Here is a 21,214-nt window from a genome sequence, read left to right on the forward strand (position 1 = left end):
TATTAATCGATCATTGGCGATTATTGTATGCCTGGAAGAATGGGCAATTCAGGACTGCATGCCAAATTGAGCATCAAGTCTAACCTCAAAGAACATTACTAATGATGACCTCAGATTAACTGTATACCTTAGATATGTAAATGTTTGTAAGTTTGAGGTCTGAGGGAGCATTTGTTTAGTCATCACATTCAGAGAGTATTACATGTTGCCATATCTACAGCAATGGAAGTGAAAATCACTGAAATGACAATGCACATGGCAAATAAATACAATTTCCTCTAACATCTTTTCAAAATGTTCACAACTTAGTGAAATACACAAAACAAAACCACTATACACTCGTTGTTTCTAATACTTTAAACACACACATTTATCTATATATATCTATATAATATTATAATATCAACATTGTTTACAAAATGTTTGTGGCATTTGCGCTACAGTTTTACTGTGGGACGGATTTTATTCAAGAATACTTGTATCGTACATACAGAGGCTCTACATGCATGTTTAGTTTCCAATGTGACATATTCCATATTTCTTTTCTTCTTTTTGGACCCGCAACTTGAACAAAGTTAACATATTATGCAAGAGTAAAACAGCAAATCTTCAACAAAACAAGTGATCCTCAAGGTGAAATTCCTCACATTCAATCTTCACGTAAAAATTTGCATATTTACACTCACTCAATAAATTCACTGGATTTCTATGCTTATGTTCCATTCTGACAGCAACTTTCTCTCTTGATTTTTTTCAATATTTGCATATTTAGTATGCTGCAAAAACAATAATAAAATACCCCCAAACGATTCAAGGTGTTTGCATGAATACTATCATTGTATTCCTGTCAATATACATTTTCCTTGCCTGCACTCATCACAATTTTTCTTAACAGATACAGCAAGCTGTGCTGAAATGGTGAGCTTGAACCAGTCTTTCACACATCATCACAACACATCAGATATAAACTGAATTGCATCCACATGAAAATGATATGTGCCAAAAATTCTACTGCACAGATGTACTTCCCTATGTTGACACACAAAAAAGTACTCATCTTAGCAACTATTTCAAGCATAGAATTGCAGCTCTATTTTTTTTTCTCTCTTTTTTTGCTATTCTAGCCATGGACCAAGCACTACACCAGAATGTAGGCATACGATAAACATCTGTGACCATCTGTTTTTCTGCATTCATGAATATCTGTTGTGTACAGGGAAGGAAAACAATGAAGCGTGCAGCATAGTGGCAATAACATCATCATCACTTTCACTCTTATCACTCCTGCTCCAACTGCCATGGGAAAAGAGAGAGTACTACACAATCAATTCAACCCATTGATGAGAACAAAATTTTCACAATTCAGCATAACATCAACATAACACAGCATGGCTTTCGTCCCATGGCTAAAGGAGGAAAAAATGTATTCTCTCTCAATGGCCTTTTTGTCAGCATAAAGCAGGGAACAGAAAACCCCACAGAAGTTCATTTAGACCTGCAGGAGTAGGGCCACTCCAGCCAGGGTCCACTTGGCTGCTTTCTCCTTGGACTTGAGGTTGAAGGTCCAGACGAAGGTGGGTCCGCGCTGCTTGGTCTTGTAGACGGGGCACTCGTAGATGTTGCGGGTGTCCTGCTTGTCCACGGGGATGGCGCGGATGAAGATGACGGGCATGGACGGGGTCAGCTCCTTGAGGCGGGCCTCATTGATCATGCCGGTCTGCGTGTCCCAGCGGGCCCCCTCCATGAAGAGGCCGTGGACGTAGGAGCCCTCGCGGGGCGCGCTGCTGAAGTCCTCCTTGTTCTTCTTCGTGACGTCGCACTGCAGGCACATCTTGTCCAGCGGCCACTCGTTCTTGCGCGCCATCGACTGCATGATGGCGGTGAGGAAGCTCTGCGGGTTGAAGAAGCCGCCCAGCCAGACCACGTTGGGCAGGGCAAAGTCCGCCGTCCACTGCTCCAGCTCCTTGATGCGCATCAGCAGGTCGGTGTACCAGGCGCTCAGGCCGTACAGACTCGGATAGGCACGCTTGACCCACGTCGGTGGGATCTGGTCCAGGAACAGCGCGTTGCTCAGGTCCTCCATATCGGGTGTGATGGTGAGTTCACCCTGGTAGGGGAAGAGAAAGAGGAGGTAGGCAGGAGTAAGTTTCAGCACACTGCTTTGAAGCGGACCATATCTCACTTTCTACTAAGAAGCAAGAAGGCACCTTGATGCAGACAGACAAGCAGATGTAAGTTTTTGTACAATAACAGAAAAGAGGATCACAATTCCTTTTAAACTTCCCCACAATAGCCTCTTGGAAATGCATGTGGATTCATGCCTTCATGCAGCCTATCCCCAAAAGTATGCCCATGGTGTCTCAGTATGCTGTAACATGATAACTGTAGAAGCAGAAACATCTTTGCATGAGCAATATTTCATGCTCAGCCAGGTAAGATAAATTTCCCATGTTTTTAATCCTGTAGAATCAAAGATACAAAATGATAGTACATATACAAGCTAAAAAGGTGTACACTTTTATTTTGGCACTAGGCTTCATGTTGCATGAAATGTGCAAACATTTCCACTCTTATAGTATGTGAAACTTATGAGCAAATGAGTACTCGCCATCTTGGAAGAGTTTTCATATGGAAGCATTCAGGAGCATTCAGGATTTATTTAGAAACACCGCCACCAACTGAAACATGGATGAATTGACTTAATGGACATGTGGCCTATGGGGTAAGTCGTAAGTCCACACCTTGAGTCCCAAGTCGAGTTCTTTCAGCGATCGTCGGATCTCTGACGTCAGCATGTTCATACGCTCACACTCCTGGAAAGCGACGACGATGTACGGGGTGCGCTCCTCCACCTTGCCCATGATCTCCAACATGTTGAACTCCTCGGGGAGCTTCTCAACTATCTCGTCCAGCAAGCTTTTTATCTGGGAGGGAGAAAAGGTTCGGAGTTGAAAAATTAAATAGAGGCAAGGAATCAATTCCAACACATCGACATCTGAGGTAAATAAACGAGACCTATTCACCAATAAAGCATGTGATTGTTTTCAATTCTTGTCTGCAATGTGGCATCACTCCGTTCAGATCTAGTAGCTGTTCATTCATCATAGATATTAGCACAGATCACAGGAGACAGTGTATGGTCACTGAATGGTCTGTGAAGATAATGTCAAAGTAGAGGGAAAATTGAAGGCATTGCTTGTCGCAAGTTGGCCCTGATCAGAAGTTCTGGAAGTATTTCCACTTCGAAGTGATATTTGCAGGAGGGCAAAATCTTCCTTTTACTTCAAATGGACAGTTGAGCAATTGTGTTACTAAACTGAGCTCTGACTGGTAACCTCGGATCAATTGCTTACTCAACTCAACCCAATCACTAACTAAGCAACGGTCCTAGAAATAAATCTGGCAGATTATCAAAAGCTGGCTTCAGACAAAATGGCTCAGTGCTCTTGGTTAAAACGGAATCACACCACTGACCTTTTCCTCCCTGCTGGAGCCACCGCCGCCTCCGCCACCGGTGTCCCTGGGCTGCAGCTCCAGCACCGTCTTGAAGAGGTTGTCCGACTCAGTGGTGAGGAAGCCAATCTCAGCGTTCGGGTGCAGCCCATAGAGGTAGGGGCTCTCTGGCGGCAGGATCTCGTCGATGTACTGGTGGTAGCCCTTGTAGTCGGAGTTGGGCGGGACGGGGAAGCCGGGTGCTAGGTACAGCTCACCATCAAGCTATACACCATGACAAGCCAAAAGAAGAATAGGGAAGGAAGAGGTTTACTTTCACATCTCAACAGAAACGAGGGAACTACTGCCAGGATGGACTTTGTATTATAGAGTGTGATGTCATAGCCATTCATCGCCAAGGAAATTGGTTCTACACAATGTCACCTGGCCCAAGCGTTTATGTGCACACCTGGTTCTAACTCAAGCTATAGCAAAAGACTGACATTATCACTTCAGTACTCTACTGGCTGGCTTTACAGACACATGTTCTCTGCTCTATCAAAAAATGAAAAGAGCAGGTGGAGATCACGACATAAGAGTCACTTTTCGATGCTAACTGAGTTTGGAAAGTAATAAAGAGCATCACGCACAAGCCACAAACTTAAGTAGCTTTGGTAATACATATGTATGCACTTTCCAGAAATAGATTTGTTTACACTTCCCTGAAATAAATTTGTACACCCTTTCTTGAAATAAATTTACAACAAGAACACCGGGCTACCCACTGCTAAGAGATAGAGATAATCCTTCTTATCTTGGTAATGTCTCAGTTGGTCTTGAGCAGCGTATAAAATGCACATCCACTGACCAATGGCCATACATTGGGGGGGGGGGGGGGGGTAGGGTTTGGGGCACTAGACTGACCATTTCAGGGGCCATGTACTCCTCCAGGTAGGTGCGGCACAGCCTCCTGTCCCAGTCGTCGGTGATGTGACCACCGTACATGATCTCACCAAACAGGTATCGCAAATCTTGCCAAGGCACCTGTTGCATTCAAGAGACAGAGAGAAAGAAAAAAGAATATAGCATTAGGTATGTAAGGAAATCATATCAAATAACCATCAAATACGCATACTCAATCATCCTGAAAAGACAATAAGACCAAATCCCAATGAAGGCAAGACAGAATGCTGCTGGAAGCATATTCCTAAAAGCCTTTATGGGTAAACAGAGGCAGCGTCATTGTATAAAGCTCTTCCAAACTCTTGGAAATGTGGCTGATTGACAAATTGCCTTTTAACGATGTAAATAAGCACTGACTTGATCAGTGTTTCAATAGTAGCCATGATAAATGAAATCATAGGCATACATACTCGAGCAGGATTCGAAAGTACTTCGATGTAGGGCAATCTGTCAATCAGTTGCAATGAAAAAACATCTCGATGGAAGAATTTCTGGGAAATCTGTTGAATCCAGCCAAACAATTTGTAAATAAAAAAGCAATCAGTATCTCTTGTTGTAGTCACTTCACTTTGAATATCACAAAACAATGCCTGCCTCTAGAGTGGGTATCAGGGTCAATTGATAACTAACATCCTGTTGGCGTACAAGATATGCACTGTTACGATCATCCCTTTATTTTTTCAGCAGCATACCTTGGCATTGGCCTCTAGGTAGTTGTAGAGCACGTTGACTGAGATGGTGAGGTCTCCCGTGTTGAATGGGTAGGAGCGGTTCCAGCCCTGCGGGCCAAACTTCTGCCGCTCCGAGACGACGGCGTGGAAGTAGCAGAGGGAGAAGAGGATGACCTTGAACTCGGCCTCGCGGGCGCACATCTCCAGCGTGTCCTGGTTGAAGTTGTACAGCGCCTTGTGCAGGTTGGCGAACATGCCTGTCGGCGGCTCGTTGGTGATCTTGATGGAGGACTCAAGGATGCCCTGCGGGATGATGTGGCTCTCGGGCGTGGCCGCCGGCTCGGCGCTCATGTAGACACGGTAGTTCTCATGGGAGCCAAGGCTGTACTGCTCCAGCTTCTTCTCCAGGGTGCTCAGCCACTTGGCCACCAAGTGAATGTTCTGTGGGAGAACAGAGAGAAATCATGCACATTGATCAATGGATGCGACAACCACAGAAATTCGACACAGCTACATGCTGAGCATATCATCATCCCAGTACTTGCAGTGATACTTCAGACTACTTATTCATTCATTTATTTCTCTTATTTTTACAGGGTGGCTCCATCAGTAAGTTGAACACTTTTGTTCGTGGAGACCCTGCATGAACAATATACACATACATCCACAAACATTACACACTATAATATCAACATCAATAATTATGAGACAATACAGAATCTGTGATTACAAAATATATATGGATGTCAATGAAAATTTCGATTTTTTTTTTTTTGCCCAAATGTTATTTTTTTGTTGTTGCTAAATTAGGTACGCAACTGGTGTCACTTCATGTGTTCATCTCATCAGGATGATACAGTATATTCACAAAGGGAAATTTAGCCAATGTACAATCATAAACCTTGAACACATCCAAAAATTCATTAAATTGACTATAAAAAAAAGGACAGCATAGATTTGGCATATGGGCTCCCTAACACACCACCTTTTGAATCTCAGCTAAAACCACACAGCTGACAGAGCTTATGCATGGAGACTGGCTCCAGATATTGTTGAAGAAAGTTAGAAACTGGCTCTACTGCTGACAGTGACAAGCTCCACTCACCTGCAGGATGACCCAGTGGCCCTCCTTGGCGGCCAGGTCCATGCTCTGCTCGGCCACAATCTCCTGGCCCTGGCCCAAGGACACGTTGTGGAAGTTGTTGTTGTCGAAGGTGAAGCCCAGCTTCTTGCCCAGGGCCTCCACATCCTTCAGCGGGTCGACGCCCGGCGATAGGATGAAGAAGACGGGCGTGGCCGGTCCGCTCTCCTCGTAGGATTTGGCAAACTCCACCTGGCGCCCCTCGACGTACTTGGAGCCAAGCTTCTCCTCAATGAAGTTTCTGGAGGATGGAAGTGGACGACATGGCATAAAGTATCGTTTCAGGCATCCTGGATCACTATCTTCTTCATCAACTTCTTTATCATTAACATCACCATCACCATCATCATCACCACCATCAATACCATCAATACCATCACTACCACCACCAGCATCATCATTAACATCATCAACATCATCACCTTGGTTGGGGTGATGATTAGCATAATCATCGCCACTCATCATCATCGCTATCTTGGTGATTATAATCATTATTTTAGTCACCTTTGCCTTCATCATCATCATCATCTTTGCCATAACTATCATCATTTTGGTGGTCATGATGGTCATTAGCATAATCATTATCATTAATCATTGATATCTTTGTCACCACAATTATCATACCTCCAGCAGCTGCTGATACATCTCCAACGGGAGAGGGCAAAAAGATTAGAAAGAGAGAGACCATTACTTACCTGACAGCATAGCTCATACGGTCGGCGCGCAGGGCTCGCATCATGCAAAGCTTCTGGAGAGCCGACTTGTTCTTCCACTCCTGGGGGAACTTCTCCTTCTCCGGGCACTCGCTCTCCACAAACTTCTTCCATCGCTTGGCGGAGCCCTCGATGTCGCGGTCCAGGTTGCGGAAGTCCTCCATGGAGGACAGGGACTGCGTGGTGAGAGAGAGCAATACCCAGATTTTATGTGCACCGAATTCCACGCATCATTTTAACATGCCAATATGGACAGTGATACTATAAATGGCAACACCTTTTAATTGCGAAGGGCCTCATTACAAAATTGATACCATATAAGTATTAAGTCAAATTCAACGGCTACAAGAGACCATGTTGACTTTGGACATTCCAGCAGTACACATGGACATTGGCTAAACTGCTGATAGACTTGCTTAGTGTCTTTGCAGAATTCATACCAAGTGCACTCCATCAATCTATTCAGTTGGACTTTCACTTGAAACAAGAAAGTGATTTCTTTATTCTTCCTGAACCCAGGGAGAAAATGCAAGAGTCAAAATTTACAAAAAAAGGGGGGGGGGGGTGAAGCAAAAAAGAAAAGAGATGGTATAGGTTGCGGAAAAGTCCGCACTCATTACCTTGATGGCGCCCCAGGCGTTGTTGGACAAGAAGTCCACAGGGCTGGTGACACCGACCTGTGTTGGGAAACGCAGCAAGAAGTCCAGCTCATTCTGGGCGATCTCCTTCTTCATCAGGAGCACCTAGCATAAGGGGAGAAAATGATGGCAACAGCAGTCACTCTAGTGCTAGAGTCATCAACATTTAAACCAGCATAGAGTTCTTTAGACAACAAATGTTTTATAGTCAGTAAAATGACAAACTTCTCTTGAAATTAAAATCAAACTTCTCTTGAAATAAAGACTAAACTTCTCATGAAATAAAAGCCACATTTCTCATGAAAATTGCCGGCTATTAGGGTTGACTCTAGTGAGAGTAGACCATTTCTAGCATTGGTCATTATCTAATGTTTACTCGGTATTTATGGGTACTCTTGTTACAAATTTCAAAAATACTTGCCCTTTGCACTTAAATTTGTCTTGTTAACATCAACCTTGTACATTATCTTATCTTGTGATCACTTGACACTGATGTTTGCTGAAATTAAAGTTACTTTAAAGGACAAGTTCACCTTCATAAACATAAGGATTGAGAGAATGTAGCAATATTAGTACAACACATCATTGAAAGTTTGAGGAAAATCGGACAATCTGTTCAAAAGTTATGAATTTTTGAAGTTTTTGTGCAGTAACCGCTGGATGAGAAGACTACTGCAGTGTGTGAAAAACTTAGATGTCACATGCGTACAACAATATAAGGAAAACATAAAGAGAATTTCACAAATTTTCATCTTATGAAAAAAGTACACATTCCCCCGACTCGTTACCGACAAATGTTATGGGTAATATTATTTCCCCTGCCTTTAGAAAGAGGCAAGTCAAGTGCTCTTTTATTATGCAAAAAAAAAAATTAAAAAAAGTTGAATTTTCTTTTTATTTTCTTTATACTGTTGTACGCATATGACTCACAAGCTGTAGTAGTCTCCTCATCCAGCGGTTCCAAAACAAAAATTTTTTAAAATTCATAACTTTTGCATCGATTGTCCAATTTTCCTCAAACTTTCACTGATGTGGTCTACTAATATTGTTGCATTCTCTCAATCCTTATGTTTATGAAGGTGAACTTGTCCTTTAAACTTCAAATTCTATGGGAACCACTATGATGAAGCTTGTAAATATAGAACTAGAAGGTTTTAATCACAGTTTTAAATGTTTCCTTTGAAGACTATAAATCAATACGCTGTCCATACCTGGAATGCCACCTGTGAGGTAAAGATGAGCTTGTCCACCTCAAATAGACCCCTGGTGGTGTAGACGAAGACGGAGTAGGTGATGCAGTCGATCAGGTTCAGCACTCGCTCCTTGACGTCCTCTGAGGCCTCTGCCCTGGCTATGGCCTGGCTGAAGACTGTGTTGAAGGCCTGGATGGAGAAATATAAACATGCCAGCACGGTTATCACACTTTAGCCATGAACCACCCTATAACAGTCTGACTCAACTCCGCACAGACAAAGATATCCTGTTGGCATAATTTCTGTCGGTTTCCTCTGTCATCCCCGGATTGACATCTGCATACCAAATTTCGAGTGTAAAGAGGGGTCTCTGTCACCATGCATACTTATGTACAGTAGCACAGCACAGTATCAGCACTCACATTTGCAGAATACATAGTAGAAACATACATGATCAGTCTGAAATCAGAATTAGGCTTTGTACAGGTAGCACACAACTGGTGGCTATGAGTTACAATTATATATTATTTGTTCTGCAGAATTGGTTTGGGGTTCTTTGCCCCGACTCTCTCGTCTGAGAAACATCAAAATGACAAAGGATGATTGCCTGACAACTGATACAGTTGGATACACGGAGAATATGTACCAAAGAAACATGAACAATTCAGTAGGTGATAAAAGCATTCTGGTAGATTTTGTTGATCTTGTTCAGATCGTTGAGGATGAAGTAGAGGAGGGAGGCGCGGGCGGCGGCGGGGCGGTAGAGCTCGCGGGCCTCGTTGATCTTGACCTCCGTGACCTTGGCCTCCTCCACCTTGACAGAGATGTCAGCCGCCGTCCGCTTGGTGGTCTCCAGGTTCTCCACGAGGGCGGTGTCCCCGAGGAAGTTGCCCTCGGCCGAGGAGAGACGAGACAGCAGGTTGTCCTCCAGCTCCTTGAGGATGATCTTGAAGTCGTTCTGCTGCTTAGTCAGGTCAGACTATCAAAGGGGCAGAAGTCAAGGGGCAGAGTTCAAGTGTCATCGTCCGGAGAGACATCGGAAAAATGGATATAGTTGTGTAATCAATTGCTCACACTCTGATACCAGCATCTCATAATGACTGTTTTATTTGAAGCATAGGAAGCATATGCTTCATTTCAATAAGTCTTGCACACTATTACATTGTGACAGGGCCCTCGTGAATCAGGCAGCATACAAGCTATCATTCAATTTTGTCAACAGAAAGACACTTTATTGGTTCTTTTCCTTCTTTGTTTGTTTTTTCATTTCCTATCATGCAATGATCTAAGTTACAGATAAAACACTCTCAAAGAATGCTACACCAATAGAAGAGAGAAGCTAAAATTTGACCCTGAAGGTATCAAACAGGGCTCAACATTAGCAGTAGCGTGATCATATGGCCCAGGGTCAGTTGCCAATCGGGCAGCTAAGTTTCAAGATGATTAAGTTTCCTTCTATTTTAGGCTACCAGAATGTCAAATTTAAAGACTATAGTGGCTGAATTGGGTCACCAGAGAGAAAAATTTAATGTCAAGTCCTGTATTAAGCATGATAAAAGAAAAATCACCAAACACTCAGATAAGAGTAATTGATGGCTAAAACATGGGGATAAAAAGAGATACAAGAGACATATGAGCGTACCTTGAGCTTCTCCAAGTCAGGTCTTTCCTGGGCCACCACACTGGCCAGCAGCTGGTCTTCCAGACCGTCCCTGGTGACGGTGAAGTTGATCAGGGTGGTCTGTGCCTGCATTTCGGGCTTGTAGTGGGGGTTGGCCAGCTTGGTGTGCAGGATCAGGCGGAACTCCGGGTTGTATTCCACCTCCTTGTCGCCAATCTTGATGTACCTGTTTGTCGCCAAGGCAACGGATGAAAGTAGCAAAATATGACTCATCACATATGATGCCATTTGAAATCATTCTCGCTCACCTGACCTCAAAGACATTCATCTAACTCACTGGAATTAGGTTTTTATGTGGTCATATTGAAGCTCATGAGCAAATCTGACTTTCTTGTATTCTATCAATTAACGACTGTCTTGTTTGCATCACAAAATTTTCCCCATGTCCAGTCAATCCCCTCTTGCAAACTCTCCTAAATCTTTCATCATCAGCAGCATAGTATTTCAGCGCTTATCATAACAAGGACCTAAAAACAATGATCATTACCTTGTATTATTAGGTTTTCGTCCCAGGACAGGGTCCAACACGGGGTCGATGGACTCCTCAAGATTCTCAATCAGCACGGTGTCGCCAGACGAGATGGCGTTCTCAATGATGTCCAGGTACCCGCGCTGGCCAACCCGCACCACGCGGAGGTCGTCGCCGTACTTCATCTTGATCCACTTGATGCCCTGCAGCTGGGGGTCGATCATGAGCGGCCAGCGCTGGCAGCTGGACAGGATGGTGGCGTTCTCGGTGGACATGCGGTCGCTGGGCAGCCCCTCATTGTTCCAGCCGGCGATGGTGGCGTCGTCCGTCAGGAGGCTGAGCGGGTCCAGTCCTTCGGTGATGGGGATTGGGTTCTTGGGAGGAAGATAGAGATTGGACTAGTTTTATAAAATCACATCAATATTGTTATCATTATTACTATCATTTATACTGCGCTTTTCCCACAAGGCCCAAAGCGCTTACAATCAGTTCAAAACATGTACGACAGTATGTGTAATTGGATAAATGTTACAGCTACGAACTACGAAAACACTGACTGATGGAGACTGTCTAACGCTAAGTGGTAAATTGTTCCAGTGCTTTGAAGCAGACACAGTAACTGTCCTATCACAGGTTAAGGTGCGAGTAACAGAGTATGTGAGACGAAGCGGATCACTAGATGACCTCAAATTTCTAGTAGGTGTATATAAAGTCAAACAGGCGTCTCCCTTGGGTCCTACACTTTCATTCAGTCCCTGCTTGCTGCAGTGTCAAGCTTTTAAGTTACTTTTCATGAAAATTATGAAGTCAGGACAAACTATGTAGGACAGTAACTGTCCCCAAATACATGATTCCTTGTGCTAATCCCTTATACAGTGTTGGTCTTGACAAAAACAAGCTTTGTGATTTCCATAACTTCTGCCAAAAGTGGCAAGCCTTCAGAAACATGTGCAAAACATTTGACACCTCTGTTTCACATGATTGGAGCAAATTGTCAATTAAGCTGAAATTCATAAAGGAAAACTCAGGACGAGGTTTTGTATCCCATTATCCTGTTCAAAGCAAGTATATTCCTCTCAATATCAGAGGATTGCTATCAATGAATCAGAGGTCAAATGTATTCATCCCCCCCCCCTCCCAAAAAAAAAAAAAAATGACATAGCAGAAGCAATTGTGCCACTATTTGTCCCATTCTAAAGTTATGTGCATTTAACCAATGGGGACACATGACAGTAAAAAGTATGATGCAACAACATCTTAGAAGTCATAAATACCTTCTGTCCCTTGAGGTAAGGCAACCACATGCGATCCTGCAGATCCAGACGGTAATTCTTGGTGAAGCAGCCAATGTAGGACACGAAAGCTGTGATCAGTAGAACGTCTCCAGCTGAAAGAGAAATTAAGAATGAATATGTAATAAGTAACTTCAACAATCTTTCAAGAGACTAATTTTCATGTTTTGTCAAGAATTCACAGAAAGGAGAAGGGTGTCTCAATCTAGTCCATCTGTCATCAACATCACATACTACTACAACAAGACTACATAAGATGATGAAGGTGTATCCTGCGGTGTCTAGGCTCACCACATTCTTTAAAAAAAAACCAAACAAGAATCTTTGATATTTGTGTGGAATCATTGTGTTCTCCTTAGACCACCTCCTAACACTGCCTCAATCAGAAAATAAGAGGGTGACTTAGGTCTACCAATCTGTTCAGACAGCTTTGATTTACAAACATGCCTGCAACAAGTGACTGCGGCTGATGCCAGCTAGCATGCCAAGAGCTAATGAGCTCCTGACAGTTGAGCTGCTGCTTCTGTAGTACATATCAACGCTGGTTAGTATCGACAATTGCTGTGCTGTGTTACAGATATTGGATTGGTGTATACTGCAGGGTAAAACAGAGGCAGACACATCAAAGACAATGGAAGGCTGTAAAGGTGAGAGGACTCACGCAGTGTCTTCTCCTGCTCCTTGAAGTTGGCCACCGCCTCGCCCCATCTGACGTTCTCCGAGGCGAGACCACCCACCAGCCGGTTGGCCAGGGTGATGGTGCGGGCCGTATTCTCTGCCTCCTGCTGACACTTCAGCTTCTCTCCCGTGGCCTTCTCGAAGGCAGCTGTCAGCTCGGCCAGGTTGGCGTCTAGCTCCTGTTCGAGGCCAGGCACAAAAATGCATTGGCAGTGTGAGTCGAGTGTTTCATTGCTCCACCATCATTTCACACAGGCAATATTTTACTATATCTTCGGAAGAAGCAATACTCTAATGACATATCAGCAAGATTCATGCTGCAATATGCTTCAAATATTCCTGGTCTTGTTGATCTACGCAATTTGGTGTCGCTTTTATAATAGCTGATGCTTTCAACGTACCTGCCCGAGACCACCGTCTTCAATTTTGCATCATTATAGCCTCGGCTCTGATTATTCCCCTCCTGGTCTCAATAACGACAATGTGATATCATTATTGTCATCGTCATTGTCAATTGTTTCTGTTACCATCAACATCATTTAATTCCCATCCCATTCAGGTTCAGTGATACAATCCGATATTTGTCCATGGTAGTATCATCATTGTCATCTTCCATCAAACCCTTTGAAATTGCAGTGGTCATCATTATCATCACCATCAAAGCACTAATTCTATCACGTTCCTCAAGATCAATAACAAAATGCCACTATTTTTCAAGTCGTTGTCATCACAAAAATCATCTTCCTCAAACATCAATATCAACATCATCATCTTCAACTTCAACCATCACTATTTGCCTCCTACACACTCTAATTATGTCATTTCCCTCCTCCACTCTCCTCTCTCTAGGTTTTTCTTTCATCAAACAACAGTCCTTTCAAGGACTGCATACACAAGGTGTTACCGCAAACCTCTCTTCTTTATTTACATCACCATGCAAACTTTCAAATATTACATCATCCTCATCATCTTTATCATCAACACCACAATCATCACCACCAATCACCATCACTACTGTCGACCGCAACCCAATCAGAGTTTGTTTGTTTGTTTCATTTCCATCTGAGAAGATGGCTGGATAGCTCAGAGTTCCTAGGAGTGCACTCACAGCAATCTTGGCCTTGATCGTGGCCAGCTTGTCCTGGGCAGCCTTCAGCTCCTCGTTCGCCTTGTTCAGGGCAATCCTCTTGGGCTCTACGTCGCAGTAGATGTTGTAGAAATTGACAATGTTGACGACCCACGAGCACAGCCCACCGGCGGCCAGGGACTTGCCCTTGATGTACTCTGGTTCGAACTCAGAGTCACTGAGGTACTCCTTAATTGCCTTCTGGCAGTTCTCGTGGATGTTCTCCTTGTCGTAGTTGATCAGTGAATCGAGGAAGGCATCAACCTACAGATGACCAAGGCAGAAGAGTAAGCATATACACTAAGTGCAGTGATATCATTTAGCACATAAATTATCTAATAATAAGCCATTTCAAGCAAGGCATACTGTTCTGTTTCATTCCTTCTTGGTTTCGTTTATGTTTTTGTTTTTTGTCTTTCTCTGTCAGAGGTAGGGGCTTCAATTCGTTCACTTTTGTGTGACAGTCCATTAAAGATATATCTTGCAGGAAGGATGACAATTTGTATGTTCAAATTCATGAAATTCTTCCATCCATGTAGGACAATTTGTCAATCAGTTGCAATTTGTATGTTGCATTAACAATGAGCATGAGCATAAAGGTTTGTCAACATTGTTCCAGATTCCAAAATAGTGAATCAATTATTACTCACATCATGTGTCCTATTATGAGAGTATGTTCTCAGGGGGGTGTTTCATAAAGCTGTTCGTAAAGTTACAAACGACTTACGAGCGACTGGTGATCAGTTCTTATGCTGAATTATGGAAATTCTGATAAGTATAGCACATCAGAACTGATCACCAGTCGCTCGTAAGTTGTTCATAACTTTACGAACAGCTTTAAAAAACAGGGCCCTGGACTGCTATGTCAACTACACAAAGAACGTAGACAGCCCAACCAAAAAAAGAAAAAAGAAAAAAAGGCAGTCAGCACAGAGCAAATTAATAAAGGATATGGAAATTAAAAGCAAAACTTTATATGACTCTTTGCATCCAATCGTCATTTGTAGATGGAGAAAGCGACAGACAGAAATATCAGAGAGAACAGATTAAGCAGATTACAAAAGGAACAAGAGGCCACTGGGAAAGAAATTAAGAATCACAAGAGAACTCACTTTGCCCATCATGACCTTTGCTGCCTTCCAGCTGCGGTCCTTGGGAATCTTGCCGTTGGGTGCAAGGAGAACCATGACAGCGGCTGCCACCTTCAGCACAGCCGAGGGAGGGGAACCAAAGGACTTCAACTCTGTCAGGTTGTTCTGTGAGAGACAAGAGGAGAGCACAAGAAAATAGTTTTAAATTGGTCTCAAATGCCTTCACTTCATATTGTTTTATGTTTTACTGCCACAGAATCAAAACATTAGATTGTGGTACATACAACAAACAAACACTTTTGCATGCTTCTATTTTTGAGATAATTTGTAGTTGCTCGAAATGCGCAAACATTTCCACACTGTGAAAATTTCCACTTCTACAGTATGCACTGAAACCCCATGTACATCATGCTAACACCACTGCTGCTACACTAATCGTACCTTTTTGAGGTCTAATTATACCTTGTCGAGGTCTAAGCATACCCCGTTGAGGCCTAATTATATCTTGCTGAGGTCTAACCGTACCTTGTTGAGGGTGTTGAGAGCCTCTTGGGCAGCCAGCAGGGCGGGCTCAGCCTTGGCCAGATCCTCCTCACAGTCCTTGGCCTTCTTGGACACCTCTTCGTTGATGACAGCCACCTTCTTCTCCTCCTCATCTGCGATGGCCTTCTCCTTGGACACTTTCTCCGTCTCCACGCCGACCACCTGGATGAGCTTGTCCGCATCCTCGTTCTTCTGAGCCAGCTCCACCTCCTGGGATGCCAGCTTGGCCTTCAGGTCGTCGACCTTCAGAAGGGCAGAAAAATTGGTGAAAGTCAAGCACCATTGACAAGCAGTTACTATATATGGCTCAATCTCACATGATCCCTCTTTCTACATCTGGGGAAAATACTACTGTACTTCAGAGCTGTGAACATATTTACAGCTCTGCTGAGTGATGATGGTCACAATTTTTTGAAACTGCATGTGTGACCTGCTACAACAAAAGGATCCTAAAGTCGCTGACGGCTGACAAAATCAAGTTTGAAGTCACATCATCAAAATTGGTCAAAACAATCGGATTTCTGTTTTTGGCATAATTTTGTAGTCTAATGTTTTGTCTATCATCTGCCGAAATTTAGAAGCTAAATGATCAAAGGAAAGTCAAGAAATCAGCGTTTTTTGGGGCCATGATTTTCCTAACTTTTAACAGAAACGTGTCTGAAGATTTGGATTTAGCGCCGCAGCTAGACTCCGCCCCTAGCAATGAGGGAGTGATCTAATTGGTCAGTGCGTGGCATCCTGATTACTGATTGGTCGCGCATAGACGGCTGGCGCTAAGCTTGAATGAACATCGCCGAGGTCGCTAGGAGCATACCTTCTATTGTCAAGTGGTGAAAAGTGTCTCGCCTCCCCTAGATCATGATAGCATCGGAAGGAAAACTTTGAAGCCGTTTTTCTTGAAACTCTTATTTCCTCAGCAACTTGACATGCGCTAATAAAATCATCGATATCTCCGCAACTGAGTACTTTTATGAGTTGTGCTATATATGAAATTAAAGTAGAAGAGTAAGGAAATAATGTCATGACATTTTCAGAAATTGTCCTCCCCCGACTTTCGGATCCTTTTGTTGTAGTGGGTCACATATCTTATCGAGGTATGGCTATTACTTTGTTCTCGTTTTGTTTTGATTGACTCTCTTGAAAATAAAAGTCTGTAACTCTTGACATGGTGCCTTCGTATCAAAGCTGTGCTTGTCAACTTGACAGTCTCTTTCATACAGCTATCCATTAACCTTTCATACAGCTTACCTACAAACATTTTGGCAATGATATATCACAGTATCTTAGATACATATGGATTTATGTCTTCTTATGTATAGCATCCATCTCAGGATAGAAATTTTCAACCACTCCCAACAAACAATGGCAAGATATCAAAGGACTCTTGAAGGTAAAAAAATTAGCAGATGTTTGAAAGAAGATTATATCTTTTGTTATCTCAAGCTTTTATTTGGTCCTGGGTACCGGATCATAGATAGATGATGTCAGACAACACCCACCTGCTGTGCTGTGCTCTGGAGTTTGGTGAGACCATTCTCCAAACGCTCCATCTTGGCGGTGAGCTCCTTGGCCTTGAGGGACAGCAGCGACTCGTACAGCTTGATCTGCTCAAGGAAGCTCTTGGGCGTGGTGTAGTTGTAGCGGCGCTCGTTGGTCAGGTACAGCTTGCTGCTCTCGTTCACGCTCACGTGGACATAGGCCATGAATTCGGCGATGGATGGTTTGATGTCACCCTGAGATATTAAAACAAAAAGTAAGAAATAGAGATTAAAAAATGACTCGATCAAACCTTTAATCATAGATTCCATCTTACAAACTGACAGCACTGATATTCTTAGGACAAGCAAAAAATTTATTTGGGATTGAAGTACTGTAAACTACAGCTTCAATATGGCAATTTTCTGCAATGCCTTTCATCTTATTTCCTCATCTAGCCCGTCTTTCATCAAATAATTATATTATATTGGATGGCTATGAATGGGATACCAGGGGATATTGCATGAGTTAGGGCCAATATTGCACGAATCGAAGATGAGTGCAATATTGACCCTAACGAGTGCAATATTCCCTGGTTTTCCATGAATCAAGGCCATCCAATATAATTATTATCATCTATACAATCAAGCAGAGCAGGCATAAACTGCACAAAATTACCCGGCTTCTACTCGTCTTTGAAGTTGACTCGGCAGTCCCATCCCAGCGCTGAAAAGGGGAAGCCCTAAAACTGCGTATGAAACAAACAACTAGCAAGATGTTTGCGCGCTTGTGAAAAAATGTAACAAAATGACGCGGACTAGAAGCGTTTGCGCATTCAGCAAGCGCTCACGCAATAAACGAGACAGAATTGAATATCGTGTGATCTTGAATGGCAAGTAACAACGGTAGCCTATGGGGAATTAATACGTTGGTCTATGCGATTCGTTCAATAAGCTCTGATATTGAACGGTAAAAATTGAGCGGACTACAATACCCGTTTTTAATGCGCCGCTAAAACATCCTATATAAATGATAATATCCAATACACACTACATCTGGAGATTTTAGCAGAAAAACAAAAAACTCATCTGCACCAATTTCATCACGCAGCTTCAAAACTCCAAAAAAGTTCATTCATATAGTGTGTGAGTGGATTGTCCTGACATAAACCAGTAATGTCTACATGATGACCATTCACAGTCAAAACGGTATGCACCTGCCTTACGAACACTAGGTGTCTCGTGTCACCACACTAGACATTGTCATTTTTTTCCTCCTCCCTTGAAGCAAATGATCAGGGTTGCCAAGATTGAATCAGAATCCCAAACTGACCTTGAGGAGTTCGATCTCGTCCAGGAAGCGCTGACTGACGGACACCAAAGCTTCCTGGGGCCACTCGTGGAACCAGTCAATGCAGGTGCAGTTGACGACGGCCGGGAATTTACGGCTGCGGACCCGAAGCGTTGTGCCGACGGGTGAAAAGCACAGCACAGTCTGCATCGGAGGGAAAATTGACAAATGATAGGAAAATGCTGAATGCCTTATTTCAGGGTGGTTTTTTTTTTCAAGCATGTGACAAAACATCTAAGAAATGCCAGCAGCTATAAGCTTTGATACAGCATTATCATCATTGTTCATTGCATTATCATGGTATGTCATATTGGAATTCTTATCCAATCTCATAACATCTACAACTGCTAATAGATATAATTGCTTTGTAAAGTTTCATGTTCTTCACGCTGTGCTCCCTATAACTATGCATTCTTCAGATAATCTGCAGTTTTCTCACTCTTCATTAACAATTGAGGTCAAATTCACCACAGATAAAGTACCTTCCTTTCATCAGTTCACATGAGATTTACTAGTAGTCTTCATCAAGTCTGTATGGACCTTTTACTGTTGAAGGCTTCCTTTACCTTGAGGTTTCTGCGCAACCGATCAATGAAGAATCGCCAGCAGTTTTCCCGCGTGTCCTGCAGGCCCTGACCTTTGACCTCATTGCGCACGCCTCCGATGATGTTCTCCACCTCGTCATCGGGGAAGAGGTCAGGGATTTCGCCGGAGGCCAGGAGATCGTTGATCAGGACGAGGAACTTCTCATCGGCGACCTGAGCATCTGTCATCAGGAACACCGTCCCCACGTTCTTAAGACCGGCCTTCATGCAAACCATTGCGAGGTCGAGCTGGGGATCAAGGGCAAGAGAGAAGGGATAACTCTCACAAACAGATTACATAAACAGGCATTTGTATGACGTCACACGAAGCAGACAAAATATTACATAGTGAGGCAGAGAGAATGAATCCATTTGAGCAGCACCAATTCCTTTTGCTAACATTGCATAGGTATCCCCCAATAGCTATCGAAGGCGGAGACATTGCCAAAGGCAGTGATAATTCCTTCAGAATTAAGGAATTGGTATGTGATGGGACAAGAAATGAAGGGAATACATAGCAGCTTGGGGATAGAAAGTTTTGAGATTCATGTCGTTCATTCATTCATCCATCTACCACTCACTCAATCATTAATTTATTCATTTCTTCATTCATTCATGCATTCATCCATCCATCCATTCATTCAATCAAGACAGGGCTTCACATTACCATAGCAACTAACAAAAGACAAGCATTGTGAGACTAACAAGCTGCTGCTGCAGATTTCCAGCTTACCTTGAGATCGGGGATGGCGTACCCTTTGCGTAGGGTGATTTGGAAGACTTCCAAGCTGCTGATGTAGGAGGCCAGACGGGCCAGCGACTGCTTGCCGCTACCTCCCACACCAACCAGCAGAGCGTTGCCACGAGGCGACTCCAGGATTCTGTTAATACGGCACCTACACATTGAAAGCAGACACAAATAACATCACTAAGTACTCGCACGTTTTCCTTCAAGTGCCCTGTGCTTCACGAAATTGTTCATAACTCATATTTTTACCCCAATGCTCTGTCGATAACAGCAGAACTTGAATTGCAGATTTTAATATTCATACAATTTGTCATCTGTCAAAATGCATAATGATGTCTTCCCTTCAAACACCTTTGTTTTGTTCTCTGTCCAAAAATAATCCAACAATCCAAAACATTGATATTAGATGTAGCTGCCTGAGGTTGGAATCAAAGTTCCATGCAGAAAGATTTCATATCTTCAGAAAGAATTCTGGCTTTTATATCTTTGTAGTCTTTCCATTTTCTCTCTTTTTGTCAGGCTTTTTATGATAAGTATTTCATCCACACAGACAGGTTTGGGACTTTGCACAAGAGCACAGTATTTCTTGGAATGTATTCTTTCTTTTAATACCAGGAGAAAACAATTTTTAAGATGCAACTTGTGTGACATGAAAAGACCACACACAGCCATGTGCATTCCACATCCTCCTCATCCCCATCCTCAAATATGCTGGAAGTTTGGTGGAGACAGGCAGAATTATCAGATCAAATTAGGCGGCTAGAATCTGGAAAGACAGCAACTTACACATGCTGCATGGCATCCTCAAAGAGGACCAGGTTCATGACGGCATTGATCTCGTTGTACGTATCCAACGCCTCCACCAGAATCTTGTTCAGCTCCGGCCATCCCGGCACCTGCAGGTACTTGGGCTCACCGATGCCCGACGCAAAGTGGCAGAAGATGTTTGGCTTGGCCTTCAGAGCCTCGTCTTCTATGTCCTGGGAGACAAGAATGATTTTGATACAAGGTAAAGTTGAACTTATCATAATCCACAATGTAGGACAGATGTCATGGTCTAGTGGACTGGCGAGAAGGTCTAAGGTTCAACCTCCACAATGGCACTTGGGTCTTTGAGTAAGACACATTATCTGCAACATCACTCTCTATCCTGGAGTAAAAATGTGCAGTCAAAAAGGAAGCCAACTGTTCTTGTGGCAAGATTTGGCAGGTGTGCACCATAAAGTGGCAGCCATACTGGAGTGCTTATACCAAGCAAGTGGAGCGAGTGTAGGTGGGACTTTGATTCTGGTTACCACAGAAATGTGGTTGAATGCTCTCTGGGCAAGAAGAAATGGAGGAACTAAATATCATCATCCTCACTGCCATCATTGTTTCTTTGTTTCATTGATGTTTCTTTGTTTGTTTCCTTGTTTCACTGATGTT

At 43.2% G+C, this 21,214-nt stretch overlaps 1 protein-coding gene across 1 annotated transcript in view; it reads right to left on the reverse strand.

The window, feature by feature from the left end:
• Positions 1 to 1,110: 1,110 nt before the first annotated feature.
• Positions 1,111 to 21,214, reverse strand: part of LOC139715528 (dynein beta chain, ciliary-like) — a 58,155-nt gene continuing 38,051 nt past the window's right edge. Inside the window, 22 exon segments of the mRNA XM_071627095.1 lie at positions 1,111 to 2,107; positions 2,742 to 2,924; positions 3,475 to 3,717; positions 4,357 to 4,476; positions 5,088 to 5,507; positions 6,172 to 6,448; positions 6,903 to 7,096; positions 7,541 to 7,663; positions 8,770 to 8,952; positions 9,437 to 9,730; positions 10,394 to 10,604; positions 10,917 to 11,275; positions 12,176 to 12,288; positions 12,855 to 13,050; positions 13,980 to 14,261; positions 15,110 to 15,253; positions 15,614 to 15,874; positions 17,131 to 17,364; positions 18,440 to 18,601; positions 19,024 to 19,290; positions 19,775 to 19,937; positions 20,576 to 20,769. Coding sequence (XP_071483196.1) covers positions 1,490 to 2,107; positions 2,742 to 2,924; positions 3,475 to 3,717; positions 4,357 to 4,476; positions 5,088 to 5,507; positions 6,172 to 6,448; positions 6,903 to 7,096; positions 7,541 to 7,663; positions 8,770 to 8,952; positions 9,437 to 9,730; positions 10,394 to 10,604; positions 10,917 to 11,275; positions 12,176 to 12,288; positions 12,855 to 13,050; positions 13,980 to 14,261; positions 15,110 to 15,253; positions 15,614 to 15,874; positions 17,131 to 17,364; positions 18,440 to 18,601; positions 19,024 to 19,290; positions 19,775 to 19,937; positions 20,576 to 20,769 — 5,241 coding nt within the window. The 3' untranslated portion in view covers positions 1,111 to 1,489.

Source organism: Diadema antillarum, unplaced genomic scaffold, assembly GCF_040938485.1.
Source record: "Diadema antillarum isolate AM-2024a unplaced genomic scaffold, OU_Dant_1.0 scf00000049, whole genome shotgun sequence".
Lineage (NCBI taxonomy): Eukaryota > Metazoa > Echinodermata > Echinoidea > Diadematoida > Diadematidae > Diadema > Diadema antillarum.